This window comes from Didymosphaeria variabile, assembly GCF_027946475.1.
Source record: "Didymosphaeria variabile strain IMI 356815 chromosome Unknown scaffold_2, whole genome shotgun sequence".
In the NCBI taxonomy this organism is placed as follows: Eukaryota; Fungi; Ascomycota; class Dothideomycetes; order Pleosporales; family Didymosphaeriaceae; genus Didymosphaeria; species Didymosphaeria variabile.
In genome coordinates this window covers 4,372,029-4,389,755 of record NW_026611621.1, presented here as the reverse complement: position 1 = coordinate 4,389,755, position 17,727 = coordinate 4,372,029, and the positions used below count along the sequence as shown (strand labels likewise).

Below are 17,727 nucleotides of genomic sequence, written 5' to 3'. Positions count from 1 at the left end.
ACATGCATTGCACATCTACTTCTTCTATCTTACATTACTTAGACAACCCCCTATTCAACCCATCAAGCCCATGCCTAAAGTCCTCCTTGATTCTCTGCACCTCCTCCGTCCTGTTCAACTCCACAACAGCCCTCTTTTCCTACCATCTAATCGCCTTCGTATGATCCCCCGCCGGAACCACTTCCCCCAAAGCATCTTTAAGATACCCCCTCAATACCCCCAGCAACTCCGTCTTAAACCCCACCTTCCGCATAAACTCCTGCGTAATCCCCATATCCTTGACCAATAACCCTAATCCAAACCCACTCTTGAACTCCCGTGCAAGTATGGCTCGACGAACCGTATCAAGCGAGCAGGAATTGACCGCCGTGCCGACGTTTAACACCTCGACGACGGTTTGAGGGTTGGGTCTAAACCTCATTTCTACCCCGCGACGAGAGAGTCCGACAAGCGCAGAGACCGGATGCCATAACGTAGTTGTTTATTGTCTTCATGGCGCGACCGGAACTTAAAAGGCCCATGTGGAAGATGCGGCGGCCCATGCTTTTCAATACGGAAGAGTCCGCTGGTGAATAGTCGGGGAAGAAGAGCCGACTATTGATGAAAGGAGAGCAGGGCGACTGGATGGAACCAACTCCGCATTCCCCAAGTCGATGAAGCCTACAATTTGGACTCCTTGGGCTGAGGTTGCGTACATGATGTTTGTAGTGTGGTATTACGGTTATATTTTCCGCTTGGAATGAGCGTATGGAGGCGGTATGGCATGCCTCGGGGCTAATGCCGTGCCTGGCTTCGGTGAGAAGGCCATGTAGGCTTCTTCAGTACCCGATGGCATTTCAGTCGTCTTTATCCGATTCTTCGTGTTGCGGTGACATTGGAACGCGGTGTAGATCGACAATGTGCTGTCGGATACCTCTCCGTTGCACGCTAACTCTTACTCCACCATTCCGGTGTTTCCACGGAGTAATCCTTCTGGATGATGTCGGGCTCATTCCTCAGGCCACGTGCGACACGTGTTGCAACTCTTTCCCGACCAATGCGTAAAGTACTGTTGTGTTGTACATTTTTTTTTTTAGTTCGACGTATGCTGAAACTGCTTGCGGTTTTTTCTTCGAGGGTAGCTGAAGATGTCGTGCTGAGTCGTATGTTGGAATCGTAAATCGTAGATTTTATCGTCGTTGGAGTGGTGTTGTCATAAAATCCCAAAATCTCCTCCTCTTCCTCACATTCCATCCAGGTAAAGCCTCGGGTCGAGGTGCCCCCTACAAGGTGCAAGCAACAATCTGTGAAACTCCGTCAACCCCTCCATATCATCTCCCGGCATCCAATTCAACGAGAAATCCCCGTATGAAATCAACTGATCTCTTCCGTCTACCCCAGCAACCCTTTTCTCAAATTCCTCTTCCCCTATGTTCCAGAACCCGTCGCCTTTCGATAGCGGCAACCGCGCCAATACTGGCACCTGATCACACAGTCCGTCTTGCGTGAGTGCATTCCAGCCTCCGCGCATGAACACGGACATCATGACGGTGCGGCGGAGGGACTCGTAAAATACCCACGCGTCCCAAGGCTTGGAAAAGGGTATCGGTTCGGCGAAGGAGCGTTTCCAGAGGTGTGCGGTCCAGAGCTCCAGTAATCGATTGTGTTTTGCCGCGATTCCCGCCTGAATCAAATCGCCGTCAAACAGTCTGATGATCTGGTATACAATCAGAGCCTGGACAGCGGCGAGATGCTCTTGCAATGACCACTCGTTCGAATTTGCTATAAGCCCATTGATTTTCTCCTCAATAGACCTCGCCAAGATCGGTGTGTTTTGTTTCGTCTTCGCGAGGTACAGCGCGGAAAGGCTGATGCTGTCCTGGAAAGCGGTAGGTTGATGCGACTTGTAAAGCGCAGAGTGAATAAACATATTGCTCCCTGTGAAGGCCAGCGTCGGCACAAAACTCCGCATCCTGCTCACCATAAACAAAAGCTGCTCTTCATTCAACCAGCTCGGTGCCCATATCTTCGGCAATATATGTGTGCTAATCGCAGGCTCTTGACTTCTCTTCCAATACAGCGCCTGCCTCTGCCTACCCTCTTGCTCCTTCTCCCAGTCTCCTACAACATCACTCCAGCTCTCGGGACTACTCGACGAGTTTGAGTCCGACGTCGACACTTGCAGTATCGCGGGATCGATTTCAGGGCCCGCGGGCTGCAGATCAGCCAGTAGGTCGTTGTCGCCGACTTGGGTCAACGGAGCGAGATCCGGAGTTCGCTGCCTTATAACGACCTCCGCTTCACGGACCGACGCATTGGGGTATGCGCAGTCGAGCGATTTGGAGAAGCACCGCTTGCAGCAGGGGTACCCGAGATCACATCTCCGTTTCGCTTTCACGCATTGCTTGCAGGACTTCTTGCGCGTGGAGGATATGTATCCGAGCATGGTCGTTGTTGAAGCATGGGCTGAGGAGGGCTATGTCAGCATCAATGTATTAGCACTGAGGTCGAAGGCGAAGCGCGTCGTCGCGTCGAAGGCTTGAGTCAGCGCGGAATTCCACCTCGCTGCAGCACCAGTCATCGCTTAAACTCCTTCTCACGGACTTAGCATCTCTCGCCTTGACCTTGGCGACGACAGGCCCTCTGTAGCTCCGTTCGAAGGGCGTTTGGACATGGCTGTCAGCCACGTTGTCAGCCACGGGCCGAACGACGGGGATTTTCAGCTGGGTCACGGTCAAACGCAACTCGTCTGACTGCAGTGTGCACATCCCAGGCTGGAGATGCTTCGGACGACGCTTGGTCACCCTACTTGGCGCCGGCGGAAAACTATAATTGGCTAACCCTCAGCGTCATCGTTGCCCGGTGCGCTTTCACATGCTAGGGGACAAAGACAAGACGCCGGCCCCACCGCGCCGCCTGGGTCTTGCACGCCTCACATCACATGCCCTGTGCTAGCAGCTTGCGCGGTCTCTGACTTCTTCCACCACCGCACAATACTGGTTATTGACTTCGGCGGCCCGGAGCCTCAAAGATAACTAACAATCGTCTGGCGGGAATAGCAATTGAGCCCGGGTATATACATCGCGTCGCCTGACCTCCTACTGCATGTACCATCACTCCACCAAACACGAGCTGAGACGAAAACACCAACACACATTGTCATGGCGGTAACGGGCATCTCAGGCGCGGACAGAGCACGCGGTCTGCTCAATGGGATTCCCGATCGCTTCCAAGAGTTCTGCAAGATGGATCAGGTCACCTTTGTCGACCTCGCCGACTGGCTCGTGGAGCACGCCGACCGAAGAGACCCCATCCCAAAGGAGATCAGCGTGGAGGAGTGTATGTTCGTGTTCCTGGACATAGCAGCGCAAGGGAGCAGTTTCCGGATGGCGTCCTACAACTGGGACCATGATGTCAAGCTCACCCAACTGTAAGCTCAACCCGACCCGCATTCCATCCCGAACCCATCTGATCTTTTGCATAGCATCTTCCTCAACATGGTCGAAGAGCTCTCCAAGCTGCGCGAGAAGGAGCAGTGGTCCCCTTCATGCCCGTCCTTTCAACAGAGCCGGAATCGATGGCGAGTCCTCCGCGGGTCTCGCGCCGGGAAGTCAAGAATGGACGGCCTCATCAAGATCGGCGATGACCGCGAGACGGGCGACGGCCTCGAGATCGACCAGGAAAACCTTATATCGGCCTTGACAGCGCTGAACAACTTCATTTACGAGCACCACGAATTCTATTCCTAGGGAAGAGGCCGAGTGCCGGAACTTTCATGAGACACGGGCGTTACGGTATGGGTGGATTTGCATAAGCCAGAAGCATTGCCGTTGAACATGGTCGGATTGGGTATTTTTCCGGGTGCGTTTCGGTGTTTTTGGGGTTGACTTATCAACGAACCGCGGAGTCGGTCACCGCTAGCGTTATCGAACCAGCGGGTTTCATTTTGGTTGCATCGTATCCCCATTCTTTCGATTTCGCTCTGTATGTATTTCCACGAACTGTTTACACCGATGTAACCATCCCCTGTCGAAGTGCACTCAACCGCCCCTTCTTGATGCCGAGCGCCTCCTCGATGCGTGAGTCTGGCTCGCCGCGCTGCCGGCGCATCAAGGCTAGTGTTATGGTGCTGGCATCTACGTACTTTCTCCCCCGGAAGCTTTGCCTGCCTACGTTCTCGAGCTCTTCTTCTGCCTCTTCTTGTATTCTTTGGCGAGCGGCCAGTATTCGCAATGCTGGATTGTTGCCCGGATCGGGGAATGCCGACCGAGGCAGCTCGTTCATCATTCCGTAGGAATCTGATGGTTGTGTAGATGAAGTATTACGCTGAGGGTCGAAGGACGATGTGGATGAATGTGAGAAGTGCGGGTTTGGTTGCACAGCGCCGATCGAACTCAGGCGGGAGGCGAACTGGGGATCGCGAGCGTCGAGATCAATTGCTTTGAGATGTCAGTACTGGAATAGATGCGAATGCATTGGTCACTTACCCTCTGTCTTCGTCTCGCTCGCCTGCGGTGGCGGGTGCACCGTTGGTCCAACATGACCGGAATGCGTGGGAGGGGCTGGCGCGGGAGCACGAGTTGTCGAAGGAGCAGGACGAGATGGGTATTTACGAACGGTCGACGCGCCTGCCGCGCGCGCACCTTTAGACGCTGAAGAGCCCATATCGTACGAGGATGATAGGCTGTGTGTTGAGTTGTTGAGATGCAAGGCGATTAACGTCAGAGCTAGAAATCTGGGAGCTTGGACCATCACGATAAAGTTGCATCACGTGGTGAGTGATCAGCCAATTAATGGTCAACATTCGAGACAACGGAAGTGATGACAGAATTCATCCTGCGCGGGTGAATGTCAAACTTGAAAAACTTTTGATGATATCATATTGCCGAGATATACCGAATCGCAGCTCTATGGTGCACGCTTCCAGCTTATAGAGCGTTATCCTCGCGATAGTGACCCGCAACAAGGAACGCTAGTTCTAACGCTTGTTTCTCGTTCAGTCTGGGGTCGCAGTACGTCGTGTAATTCAAGCTGAGGTCCTCTTCCGCCAGACCTTCGCTGCCACCGGTGCACTCTGTTACTGCATCACCAGTCAATTCGAGATGCATACCGCCGAGGAATGAGCTATGCTCTTTGTGGACCTTTAGGGCAGAAGATAGCTCGGAGAAGATGCTGTTGAACGACCGTGTCTTAATCCCAGTCGGAGTGCTGTGCGTGTTGCTGCGGAGCTTATCAGTCTCTGGTCATACTAATGGCAACATAGAGAGACGCTTGACATACCCGTGCATCGGATCGCATTGCCAAACGACAACGTGACCACTTTTCTTCACTGCTTCGATGTGGGGCCCAAGCATAGACTCGACCTTGTCCTTTCCGTAACGTGTGATCAGTGTGACCTTGCCAATCTCCTTGTTCGGGTTCACGATATCAAGCAATTCTACCAGCTCATCATTCTTCATCGATGGCCCGACCTTAATACCGATAGGATTCTCGATACCGCGGAAATACTCCACATGGCCGCCGTCAATCTGGCGTGTGCGATCGCCGATCCAAATGAAGTGCGCAGACGTGTTGTACCAGCCCCGGCCATCGTTTGACAACGAAGACTGGTAGCCGACAGGATGCTTGAGCCTGCGTGTTAGACTTTGCTCGTACTCCAGTACAAGGCCTTCGTGACTGGTGTAGAGGTCAACGGTCTGAAGCTGTCCCGATGTGTCTGCGCCGATTGTCCTCATGAAACGTAGTGATTCCGAGATGTTCGATACAATCTGGGAGTATTTCTTCTGCAGTCCCTCATCTTGAACGTGGCCTAGGTCCCAGTCAAGAGGGTTGTGCAAGTCAGCGATGCCGCTCGATAATTGTCCACGGATGTAATTTAGTGTCGTAGCAGAGTGGAAGTACGCAGTGACCAATCTGTCGGGGTCCACATGCCGATGCGCTGGGTCGAAACCGTTCAGAATGTCTCCACGGAAGCTCGGCATCTCCTTGCCATCCACGATCTCTGTGGGACTTGAGCGAGGTTTGGCGTATTGGCCTGCCATGCGACCTATGCGGATGATGGGCTTGTTCGATCCCCAAATTAGTACCAAACTCATCTGTAGCAGAAGCTTGATCTTGGCGTTGATCGGGTCATCGGCACAATAAGAAAACAATTCTGCACAGTCGCCTCCCTGGAGCAAGAACGATTTTCCAAGGGCGGCATCCCGGAGGCTGGACTTCAGCTTGATGATTTCGGTTGGAGTGACAATTGGTGGCAAGCTTGAGAGTTTTGACAGCGCTGCTGAGACAGCGGTTTGATCATCGTATGTGACTACTTGTTTGATGGGCTTCGATTGCCAAGCTAAGATGGTTAGCATCTGTGTGCGTTCTTGAAGACCTGACTCACAAGATGGCGACCATTCTGCTGCTGAGCCCATATTGGGCAGGACAGTAATGGTGAAAATGAAGGATGTTCTAGACTCAAATACAGGACGCCGCTACGTCAATCTACGGTAGGGCTTATTAGCAGAATTCCAAGATAGTCGGCGTGTCCTTAGATGCTAGATGTTGGCATATGCATAGCTCTTTCAGCGGCGTACAAGGTCATGACTCAAGAGCATGCAATTCTCTTTCGCCCGTCTATCGAACCAGCCTATGGGTATAACAAACGGCAACAGGAAAATAACAGACGTACCGGTCTAATTTCAAAGTCCCAATATGATTGCGGGATATTGACGCCGCCAATGTTTAATCGTGAGTTCAAATGGATGTGGTAAGAGGCTCTAATTGTCAAATAAAAGGCCACACATCCTAGCAAATCTAACCGAGCCGCCTGCACCTGCCCCACTGCACCCTAGTCCTTGGCATGGCAGTCCCCCACTGATGTCAACCTACCTCATACCCTGCTCGTGAGCATTCACGCGGAACCACACACCTACACCAAAACACCCGTTCAACCAATTCAATCTACCATGGCTGAAGAACCGCAACCTTCCAACATCCAAGAAGGGGCCTCGGACGCCCCTGCCCCCACCGGCGGCGCCGAAGATCGCAAAGCTGCCGCTGCACTTTCGAGTTTGGACGCGCAGGGAGACGATGAAGCAGGAAAGAAAGAGGTGGACTCCAAGGCTGTGGAGAAGGCGATGAAGAATTTGAGTGTGAAGGACGGCAAGGGTGGAGAGGCGCAGAAGAAGGCGGTCAAGATTGAGGCGAGCGATGTGAACTTATTGGTATGTTCTCACATGTTGTGCGAGTCTAGGAAGCAAAAGGAGCAAGAGTGCTGATATGAATCCAGATGTCGGAGCTTGAGCTTCCCAAACCCAAAGCGACCGAACTTCTACGCGCCAACGACGGCAACGTTCTAAAAGCTATCACGAGTTATGTGACGCCGGCTTTTGCGTGATGACTTAATGAGGATCGGGACGTCCACCACTGTTCACAGACGGGAGCGTGACTCCAAAGTCAATACCACTTGTCAGCGAAGCTAAGCTTTACTACACTTGCGCCGTAACTCTTCGGTTCTGCATCGTGTGGTTCTGCGCATTGGCGGGGAAACCGTCAAAATTACGCGACGATTTGGGATGCAACGTACCTCAACAAGAGGAGGCGGCAGAACGACGATGGGGCTAAGCTTCGGCCACTTTTGATGGATAAGTTAGGAAAATTCCAGAGAGACTCACAGCATGTGTTGCAGATTTGTATGGCTATTGCCAAGAATGCATTTATCCCAGGGTCAAAGACGAGTGAAGGCAGTTCTTGATAGTTCTCACAATTATATCCTACAGTGTGCAGTGCATACATAGACAACCAAGATCCTGATGGCATTGGCAGATTAGGCGAACGGGCGCAGGGTACCCTGCAAGGCGAATTGATGAACACCAACTTCAGCCGTGTCGATGCTGCCTGACATACGGAGTGTTCTCTATCACCTTCGTGCCATGCCTACGACAGTGTCGCGTTCTTCAAAGCCTTCGTCGGAAGAGGAATGGCGGGATCTGATATCTTGGGATGATGAACCGTACGATCCGCGATTTCACGACGTTAGTAACCGAATTCCATCAATCGACGACTCATTTTATCCAGATAACTGGGAAGAACTCGAGGCTTCAGCTATAAGGTCATTCTTTGACGGAGTCTCTTCGTCTAGACGTGTCTTTTCACGGCCACATGCCGTCACTGAAGGATCTTCTTCGTTCGATCAGCGTTATTGGAGGTCGAGGAGCCCTCCGTCATACACAACTCCAGCTCAAGAAGACAAGCAATTAAGGTTTATATATGAAGAATTGGAGACAGGCCAGGAGACAGGCCAAAAGACAGGCCAAAAGACAGGCCACAATGAAGCATACAATAGTTCGAAGCAGAAATATTTCATACAGTCAATTCGAAGTTCTGGGAGCCTTGAAATTGCAGTGCAGCGCTAGAACGATGCGGAACACCGGGCAAGGAAGATATGCTTGTACAGTGGTAAATTCCTATTTACTATCCCACGAAAGAATCCTTCAGTGGTATCTTCCTACGCCAGTACCGTCTTCCCCGTACGATCTATTACTTCCTCAGTAACGGACTTTTCAAGACACAGCGGATTTACGGCAGATGAGATAGCCACAGCCACCAAGAAGGTGGCTCGGGTTTTCCACAAAGAGTCGCAAGGGTTATATCTGCTTGGTCTGAGACACCCGGCCATAGGACTTGCCAAATTGGTACGGCATTTGAAACGCTTGTTCAAACAATGTGCCGAGGACCTCAAGAATGAAGCAAAAGATCAAACAGAGCACCTAGGTGCTCGTCTTGTTTCGCATCAAGCCAAGGTGCTGGCTGAGATCGTTGTCTTGAGATCTGGGGAATCTCTTCCTGTACCTCTGCGTGCGGGCGATGTGAAGGGAAAGAGCGCCAGTACTGATAATGCGAAACAAGAGAGCCCTAACGACGAAGAACTAATAGAGGTGTTTGGCGAGACTGTGTTTGCGGATTTTCTCGCATTCATCGATTTTCTGAAAAAGAGTGAAGCGCTTGGAAAGTTTCACGAGCGTCTTGAGAGATTTGTGTTATCAGCACGGAACCAAGGTCCTGAAACCGGATTCAGGGCGGGAGATCCAAGACGGCCGGATGACCAGCTCGTACATATGTCCGCAAAGGGATCTGCACCAGAGCCTTTACTGGTTGATATCAAAGAAGGTGGTTTCGACCGGATCTTTACTGGGAATCATGAACGAATCGAATATGTCCTCAAGCTATTGCACGATGACGAAACTCTGAGTCAGTTACAGAAGACACAAGGCATCTTGGAAAGCTCTCCACAGCCGTTCAGAACCCTTGCAGTTGTTCGCAAAGTGCAGTTGAGATGGAAATGTGTGAGTGGACCCAAATGAGTGATGAATTTTGCTAAGGTGTGACAGCGATGCAACAAACCCTTTATGAGTGACGTATTCGAAGTACGGGAGAAGGGTATCATGGATCTTGTGGACCGGATGCAACGATCTGTCGGATCCAGAGTCACAGTAATCGAAGCTCCGGATCCGGAAAGCATAAGTAAGGCAAAGGTCATGTACCAGCAATTGAAGTCCCTGATCACTAGCGGTCTCTTGAAGCTCGCATCAAGATTCAAAGACCAAACTCCAAGCTCACTACCTCAACATAGCAATGGTCCAGCGGCGAAAATATGTTCTCTTGCGCCTGGCAATGCATCACAGCAACAAATGCTGCATCTTCTATCGTGTATGCACGCCAATCGCTTCCGGAAGTCGCTTTCTCAGGATCGTATTGAAAGCGCCACCTGTGATCGCACACTGTTCACCTTCATGCGTGACAAGCATTCGCGACGCTGGGGTCGCACTAGATTCGTCCCTTCGCTCAACGAAGTAAGAGGGATCTTCTTCGTCAAGTTCCGGCTACCATTGGGTAAATCATCCAATTCATGTGCATGCTGCATTCGTGCTGATAATATCCGTGTCTCAGGTGGCAGTGTAGAAGTGCGACATCATAATCCATGCTGGCAATCATCCACATGCGAATGCATCCCGCCCAAAAACCGGGTCGAACCTGCTACGCAAGCTGAGTACCGCTGCATCCCCGGACCGCCCTCAGTATGGCCACCAGTCGATCCACAATACCTAGCCCATCTCTTCAATGATCCTTCCTGCGTCAATGAGAATGACACCTGGATACTGGACCAGCTACCTCGGCGCATCTGTGGGGAACTTCATGGGAAAGCTGGTCAGCCTGCTGAAGGTTGGGGGATATACTATCAAGAAGGGTTGAACTGGAGACTCATCACGCTTACTATGGTCGTGGTATTCATCTTGGTTAGCTTGTTTGGGGTTCTATGGGCGTACTACAAGCAGGACATTCAGGGTGCTTTCGGCGTGAGTTCGTATATATTTGCTGCATGTGGAATTTACCTTTCGCTTGTTGCTGTCAACTCTGATAAGGTTTAAATCCCAAACCTCCGAAGAAAGGCACTTCTCAAGACTACAAAAAGAAATAGAGGTGCTGAGCGGATCATGCTCGCGAGAGGCACATATGGGCTAGCGAGAACATCGATGCAGCAAGGATAATTACTGGTGTCCACTTCGGAGAACACTAGGCTCTGGATATAATAATAAGTATTGTAGGATCGTTACTGACTGATTCTCAGGAATCTCGTATAAAATGATATGGTTCATTCGTCGATGGGATACCTACAACTAGGGTTCTTTTCGAAAGAATCCAAGAATTAATTGTTTGACGTCTCCACTGCGATTGCCTGGAATGTCTTGAACCGATGCGCAGGCAGCGAGCCATTGCCAAGAGGGTTTTGGGCGGATGTGTTGGCGGCATTACCGTGTACGGCGACCAGCAGAGCTGAGGGATCTTTGGGTACACAGTGCTTGGTATCTCAAGTCCATAGAGAGCCCAGGTAGTGCTAGAGCGAGGAAACGCGAGTTGACTGAAGAGGGAGATCTCACAGCGGGCGATGGCCTAAGCAGCACATCTGCCCTTTCCCGTTTAGGTGCTAGCGTTCCCCGCGTTATACATTTCCGATTTTTAACGACCATTCGCAGCCATTCGAAACTTACGCCATAAACGAGAGCCTTATCTATAAGCTCGAAACGTCAACTGTCTACGCACCCCAAAGCAGCAGCATGTTCCAAGACCATGGAGATCAAGATCCGATACCCACCTTCTACCGCATCTTTTTCACTTCGATCGACCCTCTGATTGCTCTGAGCGGCGCATACATGGACATCTTTGATCCTGAAACCATACTTGCGTCTTCATTCCCACGGTCATCACTCTACGCGACTCCTACGCCGCCCATTACCGTTCTGCTGACGCAAGCCAGCGGAGCCTTCATCATGATGGCGTTTCTCATGGTCTTCATGTTGCGATACACTAGCGATGTGAAGATTTGGAAGATGTTTGAGTTTGGCATTCTGGTTACGGATTTTACGCTCTTCGGCAGTCTATACGGTGCTTTGGGTGCGCAAGGAAGACTCGACGTTGGGGCGATTAGGTGGGAGGAGTGGGGTACGATTGCGATTACGGGATTTGTGACAGTTGTTCGAATTGCGTTTCTAGTTGGTCTGGGGTTCAAGAAGAAGACGAGAATTGAAGAGAAGAAGTATTAAAGAGTACGTTAAGAACTTGGTCCATGACATTCACGGCACGTTCGGTTTGCTCCAGCCTTAACCCAGTTAGCTCCTCGCGTATCTCCAGGCGCCGGAATAATTCAATTAACCTTCCCATGGCCCGAAGGCCACCTCCTTAGTCGACCTTCATCTTAGCTAGCTTCGTGTGGCTCGGTAGAAAATATACCGAAGCGAGGAAACGCAATCGTCACGGCTTGTCGTTCTCCAGGTTTTGCTGCCCCGCGACCCCGGACTGAAGGTCACCATGCGGAGAAAGAGGCTAAATCAGCTCTACGCCCGCATAACGCCGATTGTTATATAACATGCCTTATATCGTTCACAACATGAATTCTCAGTGTGTGGTAGGTTGCCAAAGTCCGTCACAATGGCGCTCCCACTCATCGCCCGTCTCCTCCTCTTGCTGTCCTCAATTCTTCTCATCATCGCATCCCCTACGCCGGTTACAGCCCCCACCGTAAAACTTCCATACGGTACATTCAGCGGCGCCTACAGCTCCACCTACAACCTCACCTACTACCGCAAGATCCCCTTCGCCGCCTCAACAGCAGGCAAAAACCGCTTCCGCGCGCCCCAGCCTCCAGCAACAGTCACCAATGGCACCTACAACACAGATCAAGCGTTTGACATGTGTCCCCAGCGCACCGTCAATGGATCAGAGGATTGCTTGTACCTCGGCGTCTACTCGCGGCCCTGGACGCCATCCAACAAAGGATCCAGGCAAGGACTCCGCCCAGTGCTACTGACATTCTACGGCGGCGGCTTCATCCAAGGCAGCGCGTCTTTCTCCATCCCGCCCTCCGGCTTTCCAGTCTTGAACGTCTCCCAGCAGAACGACTACGTAGTCGTGTACAGCAACTACCGCACCAACGTCTTCGGTTTCCTATCGGGCAAGAAAATCGCACAGCACAGAGACACAGACCTAAACACCGCTTTACTAGATCAGCGAGCAGCACTGGAGTGGATACAAAAGAATATCAAGGCTTTCGGCGGCGATCCCAGAAACGTTACGATCTGGGGACAGAGCGCAGGTGGAGGCAGCGTCGTCGCTCAAACCATCGCAACCGGCAACCGCGGGAAGAACCTCTTCCAAAAAGCAATGAGCAGCTCCCCCTATTGGCCCAAAACATACCGCTATGACAGCTCCGAAAACGAAGCGCTTTACACAGCCGTAGTGAAGGGTGTAGGTTGCGCCGGCGTCCAGGACGAAATCTCCTGCCTCAAGACCGTAGACGTCCAGACGCTCCGCGACGTGAGTCTGAACCTGTCGACAAGCCACCAGTACACGACCAGCAGCTTCACATGGGGTCCCGTAATCGACGACGCGTTTCTCACCACCCCGCTCACTACCGCGATAAAGCACAAAGCGCTTAACGCAGAGCTCCTACTGACGAGCTACAACCTGCACGAAGGCGAGAACTTCATCCCTCCAGGTCTGAACAGTGCCTCGGGCTCAGGAGGTTTCAACTCCAGCACCGCCGGCTTCAATGCCTGGCTCGCCGGATATCTTCCCGGTCTCCGCGGGGCTGACATCCAGAAACTGAAGATGTTGTATCCGGAGAACGGGACCGCTGAGGAAATTACCTGGAACACATCGTACACGCGCGCCGGCCTCATCTACCGGGACCTCCAACTCGCTTGTCCCGCATACTGGCTCTCTGTCTCCGCCCGCAAGGGCTCTCTGATGGAATATACCATTTCGCCTGCGAAGCACGCGTCGGACACGATATACTGGAACCAGGTGAATGCGGTGCAGACGTCTGATCCGCTGACGTATGACGCCTACGCTGGGGCTATGGCATCCTTTGTGCAAACCGGAGACCCGAACGCGCATAAAGTGACAAATAGCAGTGTAGTCGGAGTGCCGTCTCTAAAGGACGGGAAGCAGTTCGTAGTTCGCAGCGGCGAGATAGCCAACGGCAATGTGGATCAGTTAGAAAAGAGGTGCGCATTCTGGCTTTCGGTCGGGGATAGGATACCGATATGACACTGGTGAAGAATAGATAGCCGCTCAAAATGGAACAGTGGTCAAGGATTGTTATGTGACAATTGCTCATATATATTATACAAGTGTGATTCCGCGCCGAGAATATGGACTGTCCTAAGAACAATAACGCCAACCGTCAGGCATTCGTAAATCATGACTCATTAACAACAGCGTGTCCCAATCTGCCCAGGTCGTCGGACGGCTCGATGAAATTGAACGAGACAGCACCCTACACCCTCTCGCCCTTCCTTCCCGTAGCCTTCAGCTTCTCTACTAGCTCCACGCACGCATCGGCCCAGATCGACATGTCTTTCTCTTGCTTGACCTTGGCCCCACAAATATGCTCCAGATACGCACCCATTCTCTCCGTCTTGAACTTCTCACCGTAGACGACCTCTGCCTTGGCAACAACTTCTGTATCTACCCCAACGGACGAGAGACTGACGCCAATCTCGAAGGTGACTTTCACCTTTGTCTGCAGTGTAGGGAGAAGCATGTTAGATGAGACAGCCATGCGTTCATCTGACAAGATAGACTCGTCGGTGATGTAGCTGTGATCCAGCCAACGTACGCCCTCCACGACAGCTGATGCGGTCGCCCAGCCATTCTTGATTACGTCGAGGAGATCCTTGACGCGGGTCTGTGACTGGGGGATGCAGTGCAGATGGGCACGTATGAGTTGGAGGAAGAAACGCTTGCTAGTGGTCAGTGGCCGCGGGTGTGGAGTCGCCGAATCGCCAACGTATGTTAACGAGATGGACGCGTTGGGAGATTCGGCACCGGTGGCGAAAGCAGATGGCTGGAAGTAGAGTTCGAGGTCGTTCATATAAGTCATAGTGATCATGCTTCCAGAAGCGGCAGTGATGCTCCATCCGTGCTTCTGCTCGAGCGCAGTGACATTGGCTAGAGACTAGTCAGCAAGATGAAACTGATGATCAGTGTGGGACGCTTACCATGGAGCCCATTCACTTCAGTAGTTGACCATCCACGATACTCCTCTCGTACACGCTCGGCGGCTTTGGTCTCTGCGATGCATTCGACTTTGCGTTCTTTTACAGCCTCAATGCGTGCTTCTTTATCGGCAAGTTCTTGCTGCATCTCAGCAACAAGCTGACGTTTCTCTTCCAACTCGGTGTCTACGATGACCAGTCGATCTCGTGCCTGTTCAAGCTCTTCAAGATTACAGCTGTTCAACTCATCATGCCGCTGCTGTAGCTGTCGACATTCTCTGTCCAGCCGCTCCTGCATCTCCTGCAGAGGAGGCAAAGCTTCACCCAGAAGCTGCTCTTGACCTGCAATGACGGACTCGTCCTGCTTGAACCCATGCATAGTATTCACAAGCATAGACTTGAGATCCCGAAGCAGATTAGTCCTCCATGTGTACCACTCTCCACGAGCCTCGAGACGAGCATTGGTCTTCAAGTTCTTGAACTGGTTGTCCATTATCGCACGTTGATCGGGTGGTGCTGTAAGGTACTCGGAAAAGAGCAAGGGATTTTCTTCCTCCACGTTCTCTTCTAAAGTCCGAACGAAGCTTCGGCCACTTGAGATGAACTTCTTCAGTTCGTGACAGGCGTGCGTATACAAGTCGAACTCAGGAATCGTGCACGCGCCAGCGACTACGTATTGATCGAGCGACGGTTCCTCCTCTTCGATCTCCTTATCGTGGAATGCCGCAGGTGCAGTAGTATGTCGACGCTTGGTTGCGCTCACCTCCATGAACCGAATTCTCGTCAGTTCCAGGAATTCTTGCAACGAGATCCGCTCAGCATCGTCCAGATCTTCATCAACATTTTGCTCGGGCACGTTTTCCTTGTCTTCGACTTCGGGCTCGGTCCCGAATACTACCCTCTTCCTGGGGCTCAGGCTCTTTCTAGGAGTTCGCTTCTTCGGGGTCGGCGTCTTCTGCTTCGGTGTTGCCTCCTTCTGTGGGGTCTGCGACTTCTTAGGGGTCATTCCTCGCTTGACGGGAGAGGTCAGTGTCTGCTTCCTGGGTGTCGAAAGGAGCTTGATGTTGTTCGACAGTATAGCGGTGCTCCGGAGCGTTGGTTCTTCAGCTACTTGAGCGAGGGGGCTAAATTGAACGTTAGATAAAGATGAGCGTCGTTCATTGAGTATAGGGGCCTCGATAGGATCGTCGGGTACGACCAGACGCGCATTTCGCGGCTGTGAGGTAGGTGTGACAGCGACGTCTGTGGGCTTTGCAGCACTTTGCGGCGTTCTTCGTACAAATGGCGAAGGCTCAAAGTCCTCAATACGCTGCTTTACAGGCTTGATCTCCGGGGTAGCAATATTGAGACTACGACGGGGCTGACGAGGCGACTTGGACGGCGTTATCTTGGGCGCCTTCCGTGCGCTCTCCGATAGCGCTGCGGTCAGATCTGGGTACTTTAGTCGGCCTGGCGACTTCCTGGGTGACTTCTGGGGCGTAGAAACGTTCCTCTTGACCGGAGTTGGGCTAGTCACAGCTTCATCCTCTGTCTGTTTCGGAACTTTGCCGAGGCGTTTAATGCCGGGGCCGACTATTGTTGTGAACTCCATCGACATATCCATATCCTCGTCCTCTTCGTCTGGTTCATTTTCTTCCAAAGCGCCTTCTTCCATAGCCGGTTTCATGTCTTTAATATTGCCTACCGCAACAGTGAAATCCATGGTTTGATCTCCAAGTGAGCTGTCTATGCTTGCACGAGTTCTCTTAGAAGGTGGTTGAACATTCGGCATAGGCTCATTCTTGATGGCTCCAATAGCCACAGTGAAGTCCATGGTCTGGTCGTCCGTTGAGATATCTTCTGCAATGGTTTGGGAGCGAAGACTAGTCCTCCGGCTTGATGGTCGCTTTGCTGGGCTACCCCGCGAGGGTTCAAGCATAGACACGCGGCGCTTGAGGCTCTTCCTGCGGTTAGGTAAATCCTTGGATGATGATTCCTTGATGCTGCCAATAGCTGTTGTAAGGTCCATGCTCATGTCATCCGAGCCGGGGCTCTCAGGCTCTGGCTGAGCAATAATCTTGCCAACAGCGCGTGTAATGTCCATGCTCAGATCCTCCTCTCCACCCTCATCTGAGCCTGTAGGAGAGTTCGAAAAAGGGTCGTCATTTTCCTGGTCCTTGAAAGTCATCTGCTGGTCCTTCTGGATCCACGGCTTGAATGACGCTGTAATCTCATCATCCGCCCCAACCATAGACATGTTTTCGTCACTGTCCAGATCTAGCTTTTGGGTGCCTGCAAGTTGAGAAGCCTGTCGTAGTGCAGCATCTAGGCGTGCGCTGCTCTGTGAATCGTTGTCCTCGGGCGCCTCTTCGAGATCGTCTTGCGGTGTATCCTTTGCAGGAGATGTGTTTTCAATCAAAGGGCTGGAGGAGTCGATGTCATCCGGGTTGTTGAAGTTCATTGGCGGGATGCCCGAGCTGCGGCGATTCTTCTTCTTGTGCGCATCTCGCTGGTTGGCAGGCGACGATCCGACTTCGGGTTCTGGTTCCTCGACGCGCTCTGGTGGCGTAGACGGAGGCTCTTCGGCGTCTGAAGATGGGTGCGCGGGCTCTTGCGCTACAGAGGACGCTCGTCGCGTCGCGTCTGATACGGTGGAAGATGTCTCATCGCGCGCATATGCTACCACGTCCCAGCTGTGCAGTGTTGCTTCCGGGTTAAAAGAGACGCGTCGCCGTGCTACAATTCTGTCAGCAACCGCTTTTCTTGCTCCGTCGATATGCGCACTTACCTAGCGACTTGCGACGTGCTTCGCGCCGCTTCTTCTCGTCGATGTCGTTCGACACCAGGATTGACTTGACTGCGGGAATGAAGGCAGACTGCGCGCTGTTAGCACTACTTGATATTGCCACGTGCAAATTTGGGCATACCTTGCGCCTGTTCCCATTGCTCTCCTTGAGTATAGACGGCTTCTCTTCGAGGTCGCTGAGCCCACTAGGCCCAATGCTCTTGCTACGCGTCTTGCTCTTGCGCGACTTCTTCGGCGATGGATCGGACGGCGCCTTGAAAGTCAAGCCGGCGACCAGTCCGTCTGCGATGTTCTCTTTGGCGTCGTCGCTCGCCATGTTGTGCGGTTACGTGGGGTCAAGATGATGCTGGTGTAGTCGAGGCTCGCTTCGGACGGCAAGCGCATCGTAAACAAACACACGACGGTCCGTGCGCTCACTCGCCC

At 52.3% G+C, this 17,727-nt stretch overlaps 9 protein-coding genes across 9 annotated transcripts; 5 read left to right on the top strand and 4 right to left on the bottom strand.

Annotated features, from left to right (window-relative positions):
- Positions 1-1,222: 1,222 nt before the first annotated feature.
- Positions 1,223-2,425, bottom strand: N0V89_003170 (uncharacterized protein; the record flags this gene model as incomplete). The annotated part of the gene is made up of 1 exon (XM_056211972.1): positions 1,223-2,425. The coding sequence occupies one exon, from the start codon at positions 2,423-2,425 to the stop codon at positions 1,223-1,225; it is 1,203 nt and encodes a 400-aa protein (XP_056075445.1).
- A 715-nt stretch (positions 2,426-3,140) lies between these two features.
- On the top strand, positions 3,141-3,728 carry N0V89_003169 (uncharacterized protein; the record flags this gene model as incomplete). Its single annotated transcript, XM_056211971.1, has 2 exons — positions 3,141-3,409; positions 3,464-3,728. 2 exons carry the CDS (start codon positions 3,141-3,143, stop codon positions 3,726-3,728), a joined length of 534 nt encoding a protein of 177 aa, XP_056075444.1.
- A 256-nt stretch (positions 3,729-3,984) lies between these two features.
- Positions 3,985-4,644, bottom strand: N0V89_003168 (uncharacterized protein; the record flags this gene model as incomplete). Its single annotated transcript, XM_056211970.1, has 2 exons — positions 3,985-4,418; positions 4,467-4,644. The coding sequence occupies 2 exons, from the start codon at positions 4,642-4,644 to the stop codon at positions 3,985-3,987; spliced, it is 612 nt and encodes a 203-aa protein (XP_056075443.1).
- Positions 4,645-4,907: 263 nt separating this feature from the next.
- Positions 4,908-6,395, bottom strand: ARO8_1 (Aromatic/aminoadipate aminotransferase 1; the record flags this gene model as incomplete). Its single annotated transcript, XM_056211969.1, has 3 exons — positions 4,908-5,199; positions 5,260-6,319; positions 6,365-6,395. The coding sequence occupies 3 exons, from the start codon at positions 6,393-6,395 to the stop codon at positions 4,908-4,910; spliced, it is 1,383 nt and encodes a 460-aa protein (XP_056075442.1).
- Positions 6,396-6,929: 534 nt separating this feature from the next.
- Positions 6,930-7,360, top strand: N0V89_003166 (uncharacterized protein; the record flags this gene model as incomplete). The annotated part of the gene is made up of 2 exons (XM_056211968.1): positions 6,930-7,187; positions 7,253-7,360. 2 exons carry the CDS (start codon positions 6,930-6,932, stop codon positions 7,358-7,360), a joined length of 366 nt encoding a protein of 121 aa, XP_056075441.1.
- A 764-nt stretch (positions 7,361-8,124) lies between these two features.
- N0V89_003165 (uncharacterized protein) lies at positions 8,125-9,326 on the top strand (the record flags this gene model as incomplete). Its single annotated transcript, XM_056211967.1, has 2 exons — positions 8,125-8,129; positions 8,537-9,326. 2 exons carry the CDS (start codon positions 8,125-8,127, stop codon positions 9,324-9,326), a joined length of 795 nt encoding a protein of 264 aa, XP_056075440.1.
- Positions 9,327-9,371: 45 nt separating this feature from the next.
- Positions 9,372-11,564, top strand: N0V89_003164 (uncharacterized protein; the record flags this gene model as incomplete). Its single annotated transcript, XM_056211966.1, has 3 exons — positions 9,372-9,855; positions 10,009-10,319; positions 10,998-11,564. 3 exons carry the CDS (start codon positions 9,372-9,374, stop codon positions 11,562-11,564), a joined length of 1,362 nt encoding a protein of 453 aa, XP_056075439.1.
- Positions 11,565-11,949: 385 nt separating this feature from the next.
- On the top strand, positions 11,950-13,569 carry N0V89_003163 (uncharacterized protein; the record flags this gene model as incomplete). The annotated part of the gene is made up of 1 exon (XM_056211965.1): positions 11,950-13,569. The coding sequence occupies one exon, from the start codon at positions 11,950-11,952 to the stop codon at positions 13,567-13,569; it is 1,620 nt and encodes a 539-aa protein (XP_056075438.1).
- Positions 13,570-13,798: 229 nt separating this feature from the next.
- On the bottom strand, positions 13,799-17,620 carry N0V89_003162 (uncharacterized protein; the record flags this gene model as incomplete). Its single annotated transcript, XM_056211964.1, has 4 exons — positions 13,799-14,472; positions 14,523-17,234; positions 17,287-17,374; positions 17,426-17,620. The coding sequence occupies 4 exons, from the start codon at positions 17,618-17,620 to the stop codon at positions 13,799-13,801; spliced, it is 3,669 nt and encodes a 1,222-aa protein (XP_056075437.1).
- Positions 17,621-17,727: the final 107 nt, after the last annotated feature.